At 35.8% G+C, this 23,199-nt stretch overlaps 2 protein-coding genes across 7 annotated transcripts in view; one reads left to right on the top strand and one right to left on the bottom strand.

Annotated features, from left to right (window-relative positions):
* CADM1 (cell adhesion molecule 1) overlaps positions 1-23,199 on the top strand; it is a 330,897-nt gene that overhangs the window by 112,934 nt on the left and 194,764 nt on the right. The gene's annotated exons all lie outside the window — the stretch shown is intronic.
* LOC117030030 (ubiquitin-conjugating enzyme E2 C) lies at positions 4,495-5,262 on the bottom strand. Its single transcript, XM_033119601.1, has one exon. It carries the CDS (start codon positions 5,215-5,217, stop codon positions 4,678-4,680), a length of 540 nt encoding a protein of 179 aa, XP_032975492.1. The 5' UTR covers positions 5,218-5,262; the 3' UTR covers positions 4,495-4,677.

Genomic DNA, 23,199 nt, shown 5'->3' with positions numbered 1-23,199 from the left:
CTTAAGGTGAAATGGACTTCCAGGACAGGCCTTGATTTATAGAATGAAGGGCACAGCAAACCTCACAATTGCTTGTTTTATTCCAGCAGGTCATTTTTTTAGAGGTAATCCATGTTATCTTAATATCTACATGTGTCCAGTTTTATCCTGTTCTTATATAGGAAAAATCCCAGTACACAGAAAGAAAGTAGCTTGTACACCAAAGACACTGTAGAATTTGTGTCTGGAGGGCTGTCAGTAAGCTTCATTTGCCTTTTTGATACTGGGCAGTTGTGACTCTTGCAAGCAAAGAAGTTAGAAACGGATATGAAAGGAGGGTGCCTTTGTGCAGCCTATTAGCTGTTCTGAGAAGCCTAGTTGATAAGAATTTTCTGACGAACAGATTGTGAAATCTTCTTGATTAAGTTAGCCACTAGTCTAATATGTACCTGAGGTGGGGTTTTTTTTTTTGTTTTTTTTTTCCTTTCAGTCCTTCAAATTTTTCTAACTATAAGGAGTCGATTTGGCTTCATATTAGATAGACCTCATATGCATTCCAAGACAAACTTAAAATAAATACCATTATTTTGAATGCACATAGAATAACTGAGATAATCGTCAAAAGTATTGCCCCTACTTGAGTCAAATTAATGAGACTTGATGGCTAGATAAGATAATTTAATAGATGGAAACTGCATTAAAAGTACTCACATGTAGGAAAAGCTTTGGAGTATCTTTAGCATTTTACTCAGGAGCAGCTAATCTATTTCCACAATTTTATATTTTTTAACATGTCATGTTGTTGAACCTTTTTTCTATATGTATTTCATTTGTCTGTTGTTTGTATCATGTTCTTTTGAGTTTTTTAATTGGAAACTTATCTGTTCTTTTAAAAACACATTTTTAAAGGTAAATATATGCTGTTCAGCCAAGTGGTAAAACTAAAATAGTATGAATGTATGTTTTTTGTAAGGGTTCTGAAAGCAATAATGGGATCTGTTTAAGCTCTACTGTATAGGAAGGCTAACGATCCATCAAAAGCACAGTCTTGGATTTAGGTCTTCTATTTAGATTAGGAATGTTAAGAAAGATGGATGGTAAATGTCTTTTAACTGCATTGTCCCCAAAACATGAAATGAAATCTAAAGACTCTCAAAGAAGGTTTCAATCACACTAGCAAATGACTTGAACATGGATTGGGTAGGAGAGGTCATGAGCCAATGGAATGCCACTTGTGGATTTATATTGTTTAAAATGAAAACCTTATTTCCATTAACCCCTTTCCACTAACACCTCCTCCAGAGTTATTTTCAGATTGTACGTTTGTAGGTGTTAGTCATACTTGATAGAAATAACCTTGTTCTAGCGTGAATTGCACAGCCTGTCCATGGGTGTAGTTTTTTCCCTATCCAATACAAATTCCAAGCTTTCATTTGGGTCATCCTCTAGAGAGATACTGGCATCTCTGTGTTCTCCAGACTTGATTTTTAAAATGTAGCAGTTAAGCTACCTGCTTGCAAAGAAGCACTTAGAAATGTTTAAAAACAGAAGGAATGGATTGTGTGTTGTGGTTTTCCATGATGACAGCCAATCGACTGCCAAATCACACCATGTACTTGAGTTTAGGGAGGGAAAATTCTAGGTTTCAGAGTGACTCCTTAGATTTGCCCTTAACTGGTGGTATGGATTGGAGTGTGGTTTTTGCCCTCTCAGTGCAAATCGAGAAAAGAGTTGGTAAGCAGAAGACACAGCATCCTTTTAATGAGTCGGGTATAGTGTGCGCTCAGGGCAGACACTTTAAAAGAGCACCATTAATTTGAATAAAACAGGAGAAGGTAGGTACTTTGTACATCCATAAAGCACTGAAGGGGATAAATCCAATTATCTGTTCAATATTTAATGGCCATAAAGTTAAAAATTTTAAAGGCAGTACCTCAGAGACTGCTTAGTCAATTCTGTCCATATTAGTTTTGACATTCAAAAGTCAAGGTAGAATAGCCATATTGACGGCAGCACTCATCACGTTGGTCCACTGATTTAGTGGCAGTGACCCTGGGATTTGTGTTTTTCTACACAGATGAAGATCAGCTGCATTTTTTTCCCCCCAGGAACTCTTATAGAATCCTTGGGGTCTACTGAGCTTCTGAGTTGTTTTTTTTTTTTCCCCAGTTCCTTAGTGTTTGTTCTTGGTATGAAAGGTAATTAAGGATGATTGACTAAAAAAGCAGAAAGCCAAAGAATCAGAATAAAGATCAGCTGTTTGGACTAAAATATTGCTTTTGAGGAAAACAGACGATTTATTTCATATATTTCAAAAATTCCTGTCTAAGAAACTCTATTAGAAACTCTGCTGAATCCCAAGCCTATTTTTACAGATTTTTTTATGCAGTACATATTTCCTAAAAGCAAGTTGTGAAGAAAAATGATAATTTATTAATTCTGCCACCTCGATTCATTCTTTTCTCCAGCTGTATTTAGCCATTGTTGCAGGTGGGCATTACTCTAACTGCGGTTCAGAGGCAGCTGAATCATAAAGCTTCTGAGAAAATCGATGCACTAGCGACAGTCGAAATGAATGTCAGTGTGACAGAGTGATTTTGTGATACGGTGAAGCTTTATTCTTTTTTTCTATTAGCTAATATAGGATCCTAATTAGCCATTAATATGCGCTCACCTGCTATGGTACAAACTATAGAAGCATATCTTGTATTTCAGAGAATGTCAATGCTAGTTATCTTTTTACTTATCTTTACTGTTTTATATATTTCTTTTTGCATGGAATATTCCCCTTTTATACATCTCTGCTACAGAACTATGTGCTACCTGGGCATTAGATCTATTTCAGTGAGGCTTCGATTGCCTGTAGCTTTTTATTTCTTTATTAAAAAAATTTTTAAATTGCGACATCTTGGAGGTTTACTATTAAAATGGTATAAAAAAATCTAACAGGGAGATAACTTTAAAGAAGGAAAAGTTAACATTAACATATTGCATGAATTATGAAATGATAATAGGACATTTGTTTTGTTTTGTTTTGTGTGAAGATGTGTAAGAGTTTCAAGAAGATCCTGCCTATTATGAGTGCTTTGAGGAATCTGGTTTTCCTTGGGAATACTTATAAAGTCATTTAATTTATTTTATTTTGCTACTCACTTCCCTGGAAAAGGACACTTAGTTTTTAGTTTTTAATTTTTTTTACTCTATTTCCAAATGCAAATTCAGCTTATTCTTGTCTCACATATGGTCTCTAAGAATGAGACTTGCTGAAATCGAAAACCATTTAGTGTTCTTGGATTGGATCTTAGTTTTAAGTAGCTTGTTCCTTGTTTTGCTCCAAGTATCTTGAGTGATTTGGCTGTTAAACAGCAGAAACCTTTGTTTTCTCAGTTTCCTATAAAGAAAATAAAAGTGAGAAAATAATGATTTCCTGGATAATTCAAAGAGAAGATTTAACATACAAATCCCTAACATGCTACTAGTATACAAGGACTTTCAAATCAGCTTATGTTACAACTCAGCATGACAATTGTTAAACTCATTTATTTTTAAAGAGCTTTTATATGTGATACATGTTAAAAGAGCCAAGAAGAGAGGGACTTTTAACACCATTCTTCTTGAATATGACTCTGAACTTGAAATATATAGGGTAGGTATTTCATTTGTTTGTTCACTTATGATCCACGCAGCCCTTAAATTTTTGACTTTTTGAGGATAGTTTATGTCTATATATTCTTAAAACATAGTGTTTCTTGTATGATTTTTTGCCATATCTTTATATCGCCAGTATTATTATTTACATTACATTTCCCTTTAAGTTGATTTTAATTTTTTACGCAGCCTCATCCAAATCAGTATTTGCCATGAAATGTATGGGTTTGTTAGGCTGTATTTTATTTTACTATATAAAACCTTAAATATTAAAACTTTAAAAGTTTTATTTATATACCACTTAAAATTGTTCCATGTATCACACTTGAGGAAAACAGTGTCCTAGCCTGGCACATTCTCAAATTCAGTGACTATTTGTTGAATTTTGTAGGGGAGGGAATAGATTTATTATGTACTGTCAAATACAGTTTTCAAGAGTTCACATGTATATGTTTTCTCATTTAATCCCTTTACCCAATGAGGAAGATATTCCCATTTTACAAGTAAGAAAACTGAGGCTCAGAAAGGTTAAGTGACATTTCCAAAGACAAGTAGCTAGTGAAAATTAGAACTGAGATATGAACCCAGGTCCATCAGATTCCACAGTCTGTGCTGTTTTTGCTACATGTTGCTGACTCCCAATAATTAATAACTTAACTTTGTGCATTCATACAGTGGTCTGCTTTCCCATTGGGGTTGAAAGAGACTTTCCTCTGAAGTTGCATTTTGCATGGGCTTCAAAGTTGTCTTTATCACCTACCTTTTAGGGCTTGTGTTAAAGGGAGCCTCTCAGCACTTCTGCTCATTTTTTAAATATATTTTTTTTTTTTTTTTTTTTTTTTTTTTTTTTTTTTTTTAAAACCCAAATGTATTTATTTAATATATTCACCACAGGGGTTCAACCAGAGACTTAATTTAAAAACACAAACAAAACAAATATGACACCACAGCTGAAGATACAGAGTCCTATACAGAAATTAAGGAAAGGACAGACCATCTCAGGAAAAAAATGAAAGACAGCACAATGAGAGAGATGCTGGACAGCCCGGGTCAGGGCTCTTGGCTGGAGACCTGCTTTGCGTAGGTTTCTTGCAGGTACTTCTTAAAGGCTGTGGGGTTTTTCCAGAGCTCGGCAGCATGTGTGTTCAAAGGGCTATCGATGTTGGGTTCTCCTAGCAGGCTCTGGATGGAGAGCAGGATGGTCCTGACGTCATACAGAGCAGACCACTTGTCCTTCAGGATGTCCAGGCAGATGTTACCCTGCGTGTCCACATTGGGGTGGTAGCAGGGCGTGAGGAACTTCACTGTGGGCGCGTTGTAAGGGTAGCCACTGGGGAACTCCAGGGAGAGCTTATACCTCAGGTCTTCATACACTGTGCCAGCTGCTCCATGGATGGTCCCCACCCACTTGAAAAGGTTGTCTGATTCAGGGAAGGCAGAAATTCCTTTGTCGCCAGACATCATGAGGGTCATCAGCTCCTGCTGTAACCTCTTGCCCACGGAGCCTCGAGCGGCGCCCCCGCTGGGCTCGGCTCCTTTACGGGCGGCGGCGACACTGGCGGCGGCTGGGTCGCGGTTCTGTGAGGCCATCCGGGCAGCACTGGGAGGGACACAGTAACTCGGGAGAACACGACTATAACTCTAAATATATTTTTAAATATCACAAATTAAGAGCTTAAAACAAATATTAAGCTCCATATTTAAGTTAAAGCTAGTCTTTCTGTGGTTGTTTTTCATTTTATGTGGTCTAAATCATGTTATTCTTAGGAGATAAAGTTTGGAGATGATCTGATCGAATTCACCATTCTTTCCAAAACAAATGCTTGAATCCCTTTTCGGCATATGAATGTGACCTTCTAACATTTGGTTAATTACCTCCAGTTAGGGAGTCTCACTGACTACTCTGTAACTGTTACTAAAAAAAATGAACGAATGAGAGCTTAGGCAACCATAGTCCTTCAAGACTAATTTCTCAGTACTTAAGAGTTGCAAGATATAGCCTAATGCTTGCTTATTCGATTTATTTTAGTAGTAGAGAATAGAAAAAATGTTTTAAAATTACTATTTGCCATTTAATAAATTCAGAAAACATTTTATATTTCCCCTTAAATCATTTGGTTCCCATTTCAGATAATCATTAGGTTTTCATTTTCATTCAACTAGATGGCACACCCAGAGATTGTCTAATGGGATCACTTACACTGATGGATGGTTTAATATTTGGAAGATTGCACACAGTAGCACTTGTGAGAGAACAGTCAGGACTGGCATGTGAGGGATGTGAATTAGCTTCAATTCAACATCAGTGCTAGTGTAAGTGCAGTTTTGTGGAACTTCTCTTCAGGTGCTCACTGAGCATTTTCTTCTCCTCCTACCCCACCCCCAGATTATACTTTTCTTGGTTTTCTCTCTGACTTATTTACCATATTCACTTTGTGTCCTAAATTGTGGGAACTGGGGAAATAGAGGAACTGCATAACTTTCTTTCTGAGTCTAGAGTCTGGCTGCTCTAGTTTTGAATGGGACGGGGCTACTGAGCTGGAGGAATCAATATCTTTGGAGGGTTAGAACTAGTTCGTCTTCATAGCCAACTGCAAATGGGTTGTTTCACCCACTGATTTGGCCTATGTCTGTTGATTTTATTCTATAGTGTATACTGTAGGGGGAGAGAAGAGGCTGCTGTTTTATTATTCCCTCGTAAAATTAATGGGTGCCTAAAACAAATATTATTAAAGATACTGTATTTTGTAGTATACCAAGATGATTGATGTAGTTTCAGTGTGGAGTTTATCTTCTGTGTATTTATGTTAATGAACTCATAAAATCTGAAAATTGAGATGAGCCAGAATTTCCTTTTTCATCTCAGATGGTTAGATTGATCAGAGGTGGTGATGACAGTTCCCCCAGTGACTCAGATTAGCAAATAATTCAACATGCCCACATAGGATTTTGCTCATTTCAAGAAATTTGATCCCCACTCAGTGTAGAGAATTTTAGCTTTTCTGAAGCCAAAAATCTAGTACAGCATTTTGTCAGAGAATATTTTGAGTTTCTGTGTTTTGCCTGTTGGTTTTTTCCCCCCACAAATGTGTGAAATGTTGGTAAGAAGAAAACCAGGCTGTTTTTGGTCTTCTTAAATGTAACTCCATGGTCCCATGCTGAACTGAATTTCTTTTCAATGTGCTGTTTTCTTAAACCTAACCTTTCTGTAGGGAGGAGTAATAAGTTTATTGTCAGTATGTGGATATTTTAATTGAAGATAAATGAGTTTTATTTTTAAATGTCTTCAATATTACATATCTTCAGTTTTATTATCCTAATTTCAGTAGATTGGCAAAGCTAGATAAGCTTAACAACCCTAACCTGATTCAGCATTCATTACTGCTGCAAAATCAAATAAGACCTGGCTAATAGAAACATGGCTTATGCAGCCATTCTTCAATTTAATTAGAATATCGTGCATTGTATTGCCCTTATATGAATATACCAGAGATAGAGCTATATAATCAATTTGGACAGTCATGTTGTACCCTCTAGCTAGAGATATTTATCATTTATTGTGAAATCTCCTCTTTGTGGGGAAGTCTTTAAATTATTGAGTGTCTGGACTGCTTGAAGGAATGGAGATGGGGCTAACTCTCTTGATGTGCCATCGGGGTTAGGTCCCATTTAATTCTCGCAGAGGTTGGCAAAGTTTTTCTGCAAAGGGCAAGGTGGTAAATATGGTAGACTTCATGGGCCATATGGTGTCTTTCACACCCACCCTGCTGTGCCGCGAGAGTGTGAAAGCTGCCACAGACAATATGTAAACCAATGAGCATGGCGGTGTTCCAGTAAAACTTTTTTATGGACACTGAATTTTGCATTTCATATTATTTTCATGAGTTGTGATACATTGTTCTTTAAAAAATTCTTTTCAACCATTTAAAAATGTAAACATGATTCCTTGTTCATGGGCCATGAAAAAGCAGACAGTGGGCAGAGTTTGATTTGTGAGTCTTAGTTTGCTGACCCCTGTGCTACAGGGTCCCATTGCTTACTATATTTTTATTTTACTTTTTATATAATTCTGTATTTATTTACTTACCTTTCTTAGGTGATTTGCTGTGTACCTTGCTCAGTTGTGCATAATGTGAAAACCATGAGTGAAATGACTTTCTCCTGGCATTCCTTTATCTGCCAGCCTTCGCTTCATAGGTGGGGCAAAGGAGAATCAAGTGTTCAGCCTCCAATGAGAGTAATTTCTGTTATCAGTTGGTAGTTGCTTTTTAATTCTCAAGGTGCAGACAATGCAGCAGAATTTACTTATCTCATTGTCACATTCTGGGATATGATCTCTTAGTCCTAAGCGTGCTGTCAGCTTTCTGGTGTTACTTTGCCTGCATGGTCACCAACAGCGGAATCCATAAATTGACCCCAAGTTTGAGCTGTAAGTTGTTAGCCCTGCAAACTTGGTGGACATCCTTGCTGTCAGTGTTTGTATTGATGGAAATAGTTTGAGTTCGGCTTCATTTCTGCCCCCTAACTGTGTAATACTTGTGTCAGTAGATTTTTAGGTTGTGTTGTAAGAGGGTTCTTGTTCCAGAAATTTGCTACCAGTCATATTCGCCTCAAATTTTTATGAGACAATGATTCATTCAAGCTTAAGGTTGGCATTGGCTTTTTAAAATGGTTTTTAAGAAGGACTGGGATAATTTATAAGATCCAGGTTTTGAGAAATTCTTTTCTCTTATAGGGAAAGTTCAATTTGCTAATAAATCAGTGAGAGCTGTCATCTGACATTACGGATGCTTGTCTCTTTATAAATATAGAATTGGTCATTTAAGCCTGCTGTTAGCATCTTTTGCAGGAGTGGACACACTCTTATCTTTCTAATATAAGATATCTTCCAGATTCATTCTGGAAAAAAAAACTGAGGCTACTAGTTTCTCTCTTGAATAGTAGAACTTAAGGATAGATTTAGGCATGTAAGTTATTGTTGTCCATTGTGAATGATGATTCAGCTTTGGTGAATGTAACCAGCTCATTTCTAGAATTATTTATTAAATAAGAAATATAACTGGTTGTCCCACTGTAAGTTTAGCTTAAGTCCTAATCTGATTGCTCTGTGGTTTCCTGCAAAAATTTTTAGTCCTTGTTTTGCATCATCATGTAAGAAAATTTAACAAAGAGATGAGTGCTTGCTCTAACTCCTGGCATTTTTATTTATTTATTATTTATTTCTTTTTTGTTCTGTGGTCCCTCTTTATAAGGTGACTGGAACACACCTAGCCTCTCCAAAAATGTTCTGCTGTTTCCTTCCCCTCAATAAGCACATTATTTGCAAATGACTTGAAAATAATTCCAAGTATTGGAGAGTTTTCTTCGCAATGACTGCTGGCAGTTTTTTAGGTGGTACACAAAGTTCTGTAGGTCAGCTTGAAATCATAATGCTTGCAAGGAAAAAAAATTAAAATTGACTTCAAAGGACAACTCTGACACGGTCAATTAATAATTAAAACAGTGTTTTAATGAGCTGTGCAATTACCTGTATGTCCCTGGAGAAGATGGCTTATGGTATTATTGCGGTGCCCTTTCTTTAGTCATGGCACATGACATTTGTAATTTAAAGCCAGCTAGACATTAAAGTGACAGAACTTTCATTAACCTTGTCTAAAGTTTGCTGATGACAAATGACTTATAAAACATGCTATTGTCAAACTATACCACGTACTTAAGTACCTTCAAAGTCCTGTGGGTTCTGAGAGTCTGTGGAGCCTCACAGAGAGATCAGGGCTGCCAGTGTCCTCAGGAATTACCTGACGGGGTCCCCAGTGACTGGCACTATTTCTTCATACTCAGGTAAGTGGTACCTGCTTCAGACAAGAGCTAATGGGCTGTCGTGGCTCTTTGGTTCAGGTGGGTTTCCCATGGGTTTTTGTACCACATGATGTGATTATCTCAACCAGTGGTTTATGACTATTGAATAATTTCTTCTAAATCTGCTTTGGCTTGTAAACTTTTACGTCTGACAGCAGTTTTATTTCTTTAGCTTGGAACCATTACAGCAGTTATGTTTTGATTTTAGCTTTTCTGGTATCTTGCTTTTAAATTCTTAACCATCCACTTGTGCTATGTCATGCCATATCACTCTTTATTTTTTTATGTTTTCTCCCTCTTGAAATAAAACATTCTCTCTGTTTTTTGTTTTTTTATTTTTTTTCAGAACCAGTATAGGAGCATCCTCTATTTTGTAATTTTCTTCATATATTTTTAGAAGAATATTTTAGAAGTACGAAAAGAGCTAATACAGAGGGATAGATATCCTCTTATAATTGTAACAGTAACAAATATACAGTAATTAACATTTACTGAGCAGGTATCATATGCCAGACACTGAGATAAGAGTTCTATCTCATTTAATCTTCATAGTAACCAGAACTGATAGGACTATGACTCCACTTACAGATGTGGAAACAAAGACGCAAAGACACAAAGATTAAGTACTTGCTTACTGCCACACAACTTGTAGGTGAGTGAAAATTTCTGACTGCCTGATACCAAAGATCTTGCTTGCAACCATTTACCAACATGTCTCTCAACCTATTTTGGCTTTTTCAAAATAAATTCCATGTTTGTTTGCTATGGTTTTTTTTTTGTACAGTACAGTAATTGTAGCATTATACTGTAAAACATACCAATACATGTATACTGGCTAGTATATAAACAAAAATGAACTTACCATTATAAGTGAAAGTTGAATATTTGTATCTTATTTGAAAGGATAGTTGGATAGTTAAAGAATTTATAACTACCTTTTAACTCAACTAGCAATACTATAACAGTACTTCATAATTATTTGCTATTATTATTATTATTATTATTATTATTATTATTATTATTACTAGCATCTTCCCTACGTTTAATAAGTCCTGATTCTGTTGTGGGTCTATATCTCATGATTAGTTGCCATAAGATTAAAGGTTACAATACAACGTTCACAACATAGGTGTTTTGCTTTTGATCAATGTCTGTAAATTTCTTAAACACTATGTAAGTATTATATATTATTACAACATACTAAATACTTCCAACTTCTATCTTATTGAATGCATTCCCTGTTGATATCCCTGAATACTAGGCTTGATTTCTGCATTCTAATTTTAACTATTTTTTGGTCGAAGTATAACACCAGAAAGTTGGCACAAAATATAAATGTACGGTTCAGTAGTTATCACAAAATAAACACCTGTGTAACCATTACTCATGTCAAGAAGTAGAATTTTGCCGATACCCCAGAAGTTTCCCTCATGTCCTCTCAAAATTGCTACTCCCCTGTCTTTCTCAACGATAAGATAGATTTGAACTTTACTGTCATAGTTTTCTATTTTTTAATTTGCTTTTTGACATTTTTTAACTTCTTATTGTGGAAAATGTCAAATATACAAAAACAGAGGGAATGGTGTATTGGACCCTCATTTTCCCGTCACTCAATTTCTATAATTATTAACTCATAGCCAGTGTTATTTTATCTATAATATCATTCATTTCTACCTCTGCCCCACCCTGATCGTTTTACAGCAAATTGTAGACATTATATCATCTCATTCATAAAGATTTCAGTATATATCCCTACAATGCAGAGCCCTGTAAAAATACACCCACAATACTATTTTCATACCTACCAAAATTAACAGTAACTCCTTTATAGCAACAATATCCAGTCAGTGTTCAAATTCTGTAATTGTCTTATTATTATTACCTTTTACAAAAATGTTTTTTTTTTTTGACTCAAGAACCAAATAATTTCCATTTATTAGAACTGGATGATAAATATATCAGGTCTCTCTCTAAAGGAGACCTGTAGCTTCTCCTAATGACCAGATTGTGGTTTCTAAATAATATTTTCCTCTAAAAAGAACAAGCTCCTACAAGAAATAGCTGATTTCAGGTGTTAAAAAAAAAAATCTTATCAAATAAACCTGGGATATCTTATCATTAACAGGAATGAAGGATGTTAACAAAGATTCTGGGGACATGTCAAAAGGTGTCAGAAACCAGCATAAGAGACTCCTACGGGCAAAACAGAATAATTTGAGCATTATTAGAATAATAATAATGAACTGAAGCATAAGTATGTTTAAAGCAATGAGTTTAAAAGAATACTAAAACAAAACTTTCATACTTACTTTTTTTCCTTTGAAAAACTTCCATCTATCTTTTTTTCTCCTTTGAAGTTTATTTGTTGAAGAAACTAGATTATTTGTACTATAGAGTTTCCACAATCTGATTTTGCTTATTACAGCCTCATGATGTTGTTTAACATGTTTGTTTATCTTGACTTTCTGTAAATCAAACGAGAAGTAAATCTGATTTGGGTTTGATTTTCTTTTTGGGGGGTGATGTACGAAGGGCAAGAATACTGTGTAGGTAGGCACATAATGTCTGTACCTTTTTTCATGTGTGTGGTGTTAGTAACCATTTGAAGATCACTGCCTACATTCATTCTTTTAATAGGGGCTGCGAGATGGTGATAATCTGACTATGTCATTTTTTCTTCATAAAGAGAAACTTTCTCTCATCATTTACCTTAAGGTGCAGTACATATACTGTGTTTCCCTGAAAATAAGACCGGGTCTTACATTAAGTTTTGCTCCAAAAGACACATTAGGGCTTATGTTCAGGGGATGTCATCCTGAAAAATCATGCTAGGGCTTATTTTCCGGTTAAGTCTTATTTTCGGGGAAACACAGTAGGAAGGGCAAGATGATAAATGATTGATTCTTTACTTTTATTTACTAATTTTCCAAATAATTATTAGGTTGGTGCAAAAGTAATTGCGGTTTAAAAGGTTAAAAATAATTGCAAAAACCACAATTACTTTTGCACCGACCTAATAGTAGGTTCTTTAGCATCCTTCAAAAGTAAGTATGAAAGTTTTGTTTTAGTATTCTTTTGAACTCATTGCTTTAAACATACTTATGCTTCAGTTCATTATTATTATTCTAATAATGCTCAAATTATTCTGTTTTGCCCGTAGGAGTCTCTTATGCTGGTTTCTGACACCTTTTGACATGTCCCCAGAATCTTTGTTAACATCCTTCATTCCTGTTAATGATAAGATATCCCAGGTTTATTTGATAAGATTTTTTTTTTTAACACCTGAAATCAGCTATTTCTTGTAGGAGCTTGTTCTTTTTAGAGGAAAATATTATTTAGAAACCACAATCTGGTCATTAGGAGATGCTTATTACTTTTGGGTAGGTCATTGTTTTTAGATCATTTTTGTGTATAGAGCTATGTATCCTTATGCTTTCTTAAGGATAAAATACATAATGACTTCATCTTGACTGTTCCAATGCAAATTCATGACTATATATAGTTTTTACTTAACATAATACCGTTACTTACACTGCACATTTGTATCTTCATTCATTTATGCCAAAAATTCTGGTTCCTAATGACACCAACATTGGAGGTTCTTAAAATGGGGTACATTGGACACATGCTGTTATAGTCTCTGGTAGGTAAAGGTTGGCATCTGCATTTTTAAGTTCCGTAGGTGATACTGACTCTCATCGAAAGTATGAAAAACACTGATCTATTTTACGAACTATTTTAAGCTACAGATATTTATACTGTGCCTCCCATTTTCTCCTAAGAATTCCTCTTTTCTTTCTTGATTGACCATATTCCTGATGAGCCATCTCTCTACTATCTGAATTCTTTTTTATTGTTTAACTCACTGCTGCATACATGTAATAGAAAAGACTACAGTTATTTCACTCCTGTAAAAGCAAGGCTGCAGTTATCTTTCAGCACTTAGAGTGCTAAAATACAGATGAACCGCACAACTAAGGCTCTGCCTGAGGCCAGAGGGAGAAGAATCCTCTCTGCTTTGAGCAGAATGCCTGGTCCTGGAGTAGATTTGCTTAAGGGCAATTCTGTATTTGATAAAATATCAGAACAGTTTATATCCTTGTACCCTTGTTCCTTTTCTTTCCTCTTATGCAGAAATGTTAATTGACAATCAAAGGAGTAGCAGCAAGTGCATAGCTGAATTCACAAGCATTAGGAGGCCCATCTTTAATACTTCCGCGGATTCGGGCCTGGTTTGGGTTATGCCTTCTTTCATCCCTGCTCACCTGAGAGTGTTATTGTTTTTCTTGTTCTTGTATCTGTATTCAGAGTTTTGAAGTCTGACTCTAGCTGGTCATTACATTGCTTCTCTCTTAAAACAGACTATGTGTCTTTGGGGGTCCATCTAGCTTTTAATTGATTTAGTATTGATAGCTGGAGAAAAAAGAATTAGTTATTCTGAAAATGAATACATCCTAAAATCAGATTTGGGTGTTAAAAATCTAACCACATCAATTTTGATAATCTTTTAACTTCATTTATTTATTTTATTTTTTTTAACTTCATTTAATATTAACTTAGCTTTCTTTTGTGTTTGTAAATTTGCAGACTTTCACATTTTATTAATATTCTTGAGAGGGAGGTGAAGTGACCACTGTTATTTTTACTTTATGGTATAAAACGAAAGTTTAGAGCAACCTCTCCAGTTTAAGTCACATGTATTATATGTGGTGGAAAAAATGCTCGTGTTTGATTCCTGAGATTCTTTTTGTTACAAAACACAACTCTTAAGAAAAAGAATTTAAAGTAGCTTCCAGTGTTACAGTGCAAGGAAAATAATTTTAGGAGAGTTCAAACAGCGATTAGGAGAGGGTAAGAATCTTGCTAAGTGCCTGGCTGGGATGGAATTATTTTTAGGTTTTGGCACTAAATTGAGCTTTGAGCTTTTTGATTATTAGCCAAGACATAAAGGGAAAACTTTGGCTGATATTATACTTATCTGATTCAAGAAAGCTCATGAATTCCCATGGAACTCAGACATTTTCCTGGCACTGAAGTCTGTGAAGAATATGTTGTATGATCCTGCTAAGGGATATATGTAACAATGAATTATACCTTCACTGATGATTGTGTAAAAGATATAAAAATAAATTCGAATAAACCGTTTTCATACTCCCCATAACCAAAGTCATGTGAATTTATTGGCAGAGTTTTACACTTGAGTCATATCAAACCCTAGAAGTATTACAGTGCTTATGGGAAGCATTTATACTGGTTTTAGTATTGACATGATATACCTTTTTCCATCTCTTTATTTTTAACCTATTTGTGCCTTTATATTTAAAGTGTGTTCGTTATAGTAAGAATATAGTTGGGGCCTGTTTTTTGTTTTTTTTTTAATAATCCAATTTGACAATCTCTGCCTTTTAATTTGAGTATTTAGACCATTTATTTCGAATGTGATTATTAACCTGATTAGGTTACTGTATCTTGCTACTTGTTTTTTATTTGTCCTATCTGTTCTTTGTTCTCCTTTTCTTCTTTTTCTGCTGTGTGTGTGTGTGTGTGTGTGTGTGTGTGTGTGTTGAGTACTTTTTGTGATTCCAATTTATCTCCTTTGTTGGCTTATTAGCTGTATTTCTCTAAAAAAATATTTTTATGGTTGTTAGGGTTTAGTATACATCTTTAACTTATCAAAGGATATCTGCAAGTGATATTATATCACTTATGTGTAGTATAAGAACGCTACATCCTTTACTTCTATTTTCCTCTCCGAGCATATGTACAACTTTTGTCATGCATTTTACTTTTCCATATACTTATAAATGTCACAATACCTTATTATTATCTTTGGTTAAAGAGTCAATTAATTAGCTTTTTAAAATAAATAATTTAAATAAATATTTAAAAATATCTTTTAAATAATAATAGAACATTCTTACACATTTACCCATGTAGTTACCATTTTTGGTGTACTTTATTCCTCTCTGTAGACTCATATTTCCATTTGATATCATTTTCCTTTTGCCTGACAATTTTTCTTAACATTTCTTGCAACGCTGATCTATTGATGGTGAATTCTTTCAGCTTTTGTTTTCGGAAGAGAATTTCGGTGGATATTTAATTCTGTGTTGACAGATTTTTTTTTTTCTTTATATGCTTTAAAGATGTTGCTCCACTGTTTTTTTGCTTGCATTATTTCTAATGAGAAATCTGATGTTATCCTGTTTGTTTGTTTGTTTGCTTTTTTCTATGTATATAACGTGTTGCTTTTCTTTGGCTCCTTTTAAGGTTTTCTCTTTATTACTAGTTTTGAACAATTTTATAATGACGTAATCTGGTATAGTTTTCTTCGTGTTTTTGTGCTTGGAGTTTATTACACTTCTTACATCTGTGGTTATCCCACAGCTTACTGATTATTTTTTAATTTAATTTAATTTAATTTAATTTAATTTATTTTGGGGCTCTTTCATTTGGGGCAGTTTCTATTGTTTCGTCTTCAAAATAAATCCTTTCTTCTGAAATGTCTTATCAGCTGTTAATCTTATCCAGTGTATTTTCCAGTAATCTTATCCAGCATTGATTTAATGCTTGGAAGTCTACCTCTAGAAGTTCCATTTGGGCTTTTAAAAAATGTCTTCCGTGTCTATTTTTAACACATGGGATACATTATATTATGTCTTTTAATGTCTTTGTTAATTCTACCTTTTACATCAGTTTGTGTTGGTTTTGATTAATTTTTTTTCTCAATATGGGTCTTATTTTCCTGCTTTTTTGCATGCCTGCTAATCTTTGATTAGATGGTAGACATTGTGAAATTTTCCTTGTTTGGTGCTGCATATTTTTGTATGTACTCTGGAGCTTTGTTCTGGTATGCAGTTGTTACTTGGAAATAGTTTGATCCTTTTGCTTTTAAGATTTATTAAGTGGAACTGGAACAATGTTTAGTCTAGGGCTAATTGTTCCCACTGCTGAGATGTAGTACTTTTCTGAGTACTCTATGTAATGATCTAATGATTGGGAATTATGAGGTTTACATTCTGTCTAGTGGAAACAGGTGCTGTTCCCAACCCTGTGTGTGTTGCACACTGTTCCCTCAAACATTTCAGATATTTTTCCCTGAGCCCCAGGTAGCTCATCACATTCATGTGCTGATTAGTGCTCTGCTGGATACTTGTAAGAGACCCTCTGCAGCTTTCTGGGGTTTCCTCTCTGTACAGCTCTCCTCTCCTTGGCGCTTGGTCCTGCTAACTAACTGCCTTGTTCTCTATGGACTCTACCTCAGAGTCCCCTTCCCAGGCTATGTCCTGAAAACAGTAAGCTAGAGGCAGTAGTAAGACTCATCTAATTACTTTCTGTCTCTCAGGAATCACGGTCCTTGTCGCCTTATGTTCAGTGTTTTAAAAACCATGATTTCTTTCATTTTGTCTTTGTTGTTGTTGTTTCGGGTAGGAGGGTAAATCTAGTTCCTGTTACTTCGTATTGGCTAGAAGCTTAAGTCTTCATTAGCTTCAAATGTCAGTTAAAGACCTACTAATTAATGCTGAATTCTTTAATAGCTGGGTTGTGGTGACATTAGGTATTCACTGTGGATGCTTCTGACTCTTCCTTCAGAGGTGAGTATAAAGAGATCAGAGGTGGCCAACTAACTATAAAACCCAAATTGGAGGTGCAGCTATATTAGTCAGCTTGAGCTGCTGTAGCAATATGCTGTATTTCCCTGAAAATAAGACCGGGTATTATATTAATTTTTGCTCCAAAAGACGCATTAAGGCTCATTTTCAGGGGATGTCCTATGTTTTCATATACAACAATCTACATTTATTCATGTACATATTTATTCATGTGCATAAATCTACATTTACCAAATACAGTCATGTCATCTTCTTCTGGAACATCGTCATAACTCTCCAGACCCCGAATTCCGGCTTGAATTTCTTGGGACTCCATTTCCTGTAGAACCATTGGCCCCGATCTCTCACGTCCAGCAATAGAGCTCTCCTTCAATGAGCACTTCTTGTCCATGTAGCCTGCTCGTAGTGCATTGGCAACACAGCTGTCAGTGATTTTATCCCATGAATTCTTCACCCACGTCATGACCTCTTGCAGGCTAGGCTTCACAAAGTTTCCACGCTGATTTCTCTGCATTCTATTTTCAATGTAGTCATTGATTTCCATGAGCAAATGGTCCTTGAATGGCTTGTTTATTGCAATAGCAAGAGTCTGGAGATGGGCAGTCATTCCTGCAGGAATCTATTTGATCTATTCTTCTCTTCAAGGAAATTCTTCATGTCTTTAGCACTGTGAGTGCTGGCTGAATCCCACACTAGCAGACCTCTTTGGCCACCTTGCAAAACAAGTGGCAGCATTAAATTGACCCACTTCCTTATAACTGCTCGGGTGCACCAGGCTTGTTCAGCTTCAAGAACATAAATGGCTGAAACACGTTCAACCTTATCTTTCTTGCCTTTAGTGATGATTAGAAGTGGGACTTCCTTTCCATCCAGACGAATTGCCAAAATACAGGTAACACATGGACTTTCCTAACCAGTGGAGGGAATGTACATTGACAAGGCACCCCTCTGATCAATAGTCATTTGAGATACTTGGCCTCAAACGACTTGGCAGTTTCATTCATAGCAATCATGTTGGAGAGTTGGTATTTAGAAAAGTCAATGCCATCAACAAAGGACATGAATGCAAGTGCATGTTTAATAACTTCAGTGTCTTCTAGCTTGAACAGTGTTGTTGATCTTAGAAGCAGTTCATATCGCTGAAGGAAGCCATCCAGCCACTGTTGTGATGCTTTGAATTCTTCTGGGGATATTTCTAACTGTGGTACCATTGCAAGGGCAAATGCTTGAATATCAGCCCTGTACACAACCAAAGCCTTTGTTCTTCTGTCAGCAATCCATTCACAGATGTCTTCCAGCTCAGGAAATAATGGTTGCCGACTTGATCCACACTTGCGCTTCTTAGCATTTCCCTCGTCCACCTGTTGGCTGAGGTTATGTACTCTGCTCACCATTTGCGGACCATTTGGAGATCCAACTTCTTCTCTTTGCAGAAAGCTGTAAGATTCTTGCCCCTTGAGTCCTCCACGATTCCTTTCTTGTACTCAATGGAATAGCTCTTTCTTTTTGCACTCATCTTGTCTGGGGGTCAAAATGTTATTCCCTTTAAATCTACCATTAAATCAGGTGTTAATTGAAGACTTACAAGACAGAGTGGCAACAAAAATAATGGTAGTTAAGAATGATGGTCCACACAAAAGCAACGAAAAATTGCAGGCACCAAAATTCAGGAAATGTTTCTTTATTTCATATGAGTGCATTAAGTACATCCTTTAAAACACACGACGTATTGAATTATGAAGATTCACACAACCACGTCAGTTCGTTATCAAGTGCTCACGTTATTTGTGCGTTGTGTCTGTGCTCTGATTAGTCTTTCGGCAATCAGTTTCGAGTATATCTGTTTACATAGGCGTTTACCTCTCGTCCAAAGGCGCCCACTTGGGCATTTACAAATACTTATTTATAATTTATATTATCAATTATTTTAGGTATTAATGTCAATAATGTTATTTATATTTAATTATATATTAATATTATTTTTTAATTCAGTACGTCTGTCATATGTTGCAGCAGACATACTAAACGTGTCTGTCTGTCTGACGATCTTAAGTGGGGTTTATTTTTGGGGTAGGGCTTATATTACAAGCATTCTGAAAAATCATGCTAGGGCTTATTTTCTGGTTAAGTCTTGTTTTGGGGGAAATACGATAACATAGACTGACTGGGTGGCTTAAACAACAGAAATTTATTCTTCACAGTTCTGGAGCGTAGCAAGTCCAAGATCAATGTGCCAGCAAAGTAGATTCATTCTGAGACCTTTTCTCTTGGCTTGTAGGTGGGTGCCATCTTGCTGTGTACTCACATGACCTCTTTGTGTATGGAGAAAGGGAGCAAGCTCTCTGGTGTCTCTTCTTATAAGGGCACTAATTCCATCAGGAGAGTCCACATTCATGAACTCATCTAACCCTAGTTACCTTCCAAGGGCCCCATCTTTAAATACAATCACATTGGGGGAGTTAGGGCTTCAACTTATAAATTTTGTGAGGATACACACATTCAGTTCATAACAGCCAGCCATAAGTGAACCTGAGTCTCTCTGTATCATTTGTGAAGTTTGTGATTAAGGCCTCTGAACCATACATCTGCCCTGATCTCTTTCTCACTGCTCCAGGAGGCTCTGTGGCAATATAAGGAACACTTTACCCATGATAGACTAGAGCCTTACTTGTACTTTTCTTGTGAGAACATTTTTATTCCCATAATTCTTTTTGAAGTGCCAAGAACTGATTGAGTTCTACTGGATTAATGAGAGCAAAATTATCTGCTTGAATCAGGAGGAACTTGTAGGAAGAGATCAGGAATATGCAGCCTGTTGGGAGATCTGCATTTATAAGGAGATGGCTTCAGCAAGGATAAGTCGTATCTTAACATCTTAGTCTTAAATGACAGATTTGTTGCAAAGAAAATGGAAGTTGATGGAATCAGTGCCATGTCTTTTTTCCTGTGGCAGCATTTCAGAATAATGTCTTGTAGCTCGTCTTTTGCAAGTGCTTCTCCCTTCAGTTAATATTAGAGTCAGAGAAGCCTGATCAAACACAGTGCTGGTTTTTCTTCCTAATCAATGCCTATGGACAGGTGAAATCTGTAAGATATTAATGAAATCAAAAATCTTCTGAGAGTGATGTGGTTGAATTTTATACCGTGTTTCCCTGAAAATAAGACCGGGTCTTAGTATCAGTTGTTAATGTTGTATGAATGCAGATATACTTTTGTTACAGAAATTCCAGGATGCCAATATGCCCTTAGATTTTGTTCAAAATTTTATGTGGCTTCACAATTTTGTGTTAATTTACTCTCTAACTTGTTAAGCTGTTTTTTCTCTGAATACCTGAGAGAGATTTTCCTTCCCAGTTTGCATCTTCTGCTAGGCTTCTCCTAGCAAATGGGATTGTAAAATCTTACATGTCCAGTTTATATAAAACTTGCTCTGTAACCACTCGTATAAGAATCCTGGGACAGTTTTAAAATAAAATAATGGCCTCTCTAATGTTTTGCAGTTTTGCCCAAGGGTTACAAAGAAGGTGCCATATGAACTATATGCATGGATTGTGGAAATTGCCTTTCTTTTACTGACTCTAGTGCTTTGCAATGAGACTGGGTTGTTTGTGGCATTTGAGTCCCTTTACATAGGACAGTCTGCTCCTTACAGTGTCTCCATGGTACCCTTATTAAGGAAGAGAAGCTTCTTTCTCTTCTTAGGATTTATCTAAAAAATTAATATTGTTAACCAAAACAAAGAAAAAACAGTTTTTATTCACTCTGCGAGCCACTCAGGAGCTATAAGAGGGAACTGACATACCCCTTCCTACTATCCAGTGGGGTAACCACTAGCCACCTGTGGCTATTTAAATTTACAGTTAATCTAAAACTAAAACTTCAGTTCCTCAACACAGTACCCACCTTACCAGCGCTCAGCAGCCACGTGCGGTTCTTGGCCGCCATGTTGGACAGTACAGGTAAGAACATTCCCATTGCTGCAGAAGGTTCTCCTGGACAGCCCTGCACTGGAGGTTATTTTACACATTTGTTTTTAACCCAAAATGTGGTTGTTGTAGTGGTGTTTTCTGTCTTAGAATTACAGTAACCAGGGGACAGATGGCAAAATACAAACATGCATGCCACAAGGAAGATTACTGTGGGCTATTGATGTGTTCTTGTCACTGCATGTGCTCCTAATATTAGGACAATTTTCCCCCAAAATATTATCTCTGAAAAAAATAAGTCATATTATAAATAATGAAGTTCTTGCAAAGGATCTGATATTACAGATCAATCTCTCAATTCCATTTTGGACATCAAAATGGCTTTCATTTATGTTTGCTTATGATGCTTAAAGAAGTCACTTGCCAAGTCAGATTTACAAAAAAAAAGAGAGGGATAGAAATTTAACACAAATTTAGTAATTTAGGTATGACCTCTCACTTACGAGTGTTGGTTATTATTGTAAACAAGCCTTTAAAAAAACAGGAAACAATATCGCAAGTGTTTGCTATGGAGATCACAATTATGTGCCTGCAAGATGTATGAAAAACTGTCCAATTTAGTGAATTGGTGCTTGTGGCAACTGTCGTACATGAATTTTAAAAAGTGCTGTGTCTCAAAGAACCTTTAAGGAAACATGATTTACTTAGGAAAGAATCTGTAAAAAAGTGGCTCTGGTGATAAAGAAAACACTTTTGTGCACAGGTAGTTCTTAATGAAATGTGAGAGGAGAGAAAACAAAGACTTTTCTGAAATTATGTATGCTCTGTAATATTCCATGTGATTTTGAACATGTACATTTGAGGTGTGACAATTAAGTTCACAAACTTGTTGCAACGATGTTACTAACCTTTTTTTATTTCAGAGGGATTATTCATTATGAATTTGTACCAAGTGGACAAACGGTTAACGAGGTTTACTATTTGGAAGTGCTGAATAGGCTGTGTGAAAAAGTTAGATGACCTGAACTTTTTGTCAACAGTTCATGGCTCTTGCATCACGACAATGCCCCAGGTCACAGGGCACTGTTTGTGAGGGAGTTTTTAGCCAGTAAACAAATAACTGTTGGAACACCCTCCATACTCACCTGATCTGGCCCCCAACGACTTCTTTCTTTACCTGAAGGTAAAGGAAATATTGAAAGGAAGACATTTTGATGACCTGCAGGACATCAAATGTAATACGACGACAGCTCTGATGGCCATTCCAGGAAAAGAGTTCCAAAATTGTTTTGAAGGGTGAGCTAGGCACTGGCGTCAGTGCTTAGCTTCCCAAGGGGAGTACTTCAAAGGTGACCATAGTAATATTCAGCAATGAGGTATGTAGCACTTTTTCTAGGATGAGGTCACGAACTTAATTGTCCTACCTTGTACATAAAACTAAGCAAAGGAAATATACCTAGACATTTAGCCTTCTCAATCTCAGTCCTAAAAGTTAATAAAGTTGTAAAAAAATGAAACACTTCTTTTTTGAGGGGATCACCTCATATGGAAAACAGGAGATTTTCTTATATTTAGGATTCACTTAAATTTGGATATATAAAATGACTACTTTTAGCGATGATCTTACTGTTTTTTTATCCAAGAAACCCTTAGAGTTTGCAGAAGATTGACTTAAATTTATTTAAGAAATAATACAGCTGAGTAGTTCCATTCAAATATATAACATTCATGCTTATATTAATGTGCTAAAAGTGCACAGAAAAGGAAAAACCTGAATGAAACAAAATGTTAATAGTGGTTGACTGAGCAGTGGGATTCCTGTGATCTCTCTTTGCTCCTTTATTGTTTTGTGTTCATTTTCTATGGTAAATATGCATTAGTTTTATAATTAGAATAAAAAGGAAACAAATTGTCATTTAAAAAAAGAATATATTAAATAGAACTCTTGATTTTATTTATAGGTCCATACTTTATACCTTAACTCAAATAAAGGGATTCTTTGCACAAAGACTAGTTAGTTCCAAGTGGTCACTGGAAGCTTTTCGAAGAGAAAATGTATTGTTTAGCCCGCACCTCTTGTTTGTTTTCATCTTTAACAGCATTGAGAATGTCATACAAAAAATAAGTCTTGGCAATTCTTAAGTAAATTAGGAAGATTTTGTTTTCTTCATCTA

This window comes from Rhinolophus ferrumequinum, chromosome 11 (genome assembly GCF_004115265.2).
Source record: "Rhinolophus ferrumequinum isolate MPI-CBG mRhiFer1 chromosome 11, mRhiFer1_v1.p, whole genome shotgun sequence".
Classification (NCBI taxonomy): domain Eukaryota; kingdom Metazoa; phylum Chordata; class Mammalia; order Chiroptera; family Rhinolophidae; genus Rhinolophus; species Rhinolophus ferrumequinum.
Note: the sequence above shows the minus strand (reverse complement) of the source record. Positions and strands in the feature narration are given on the sequence as shown.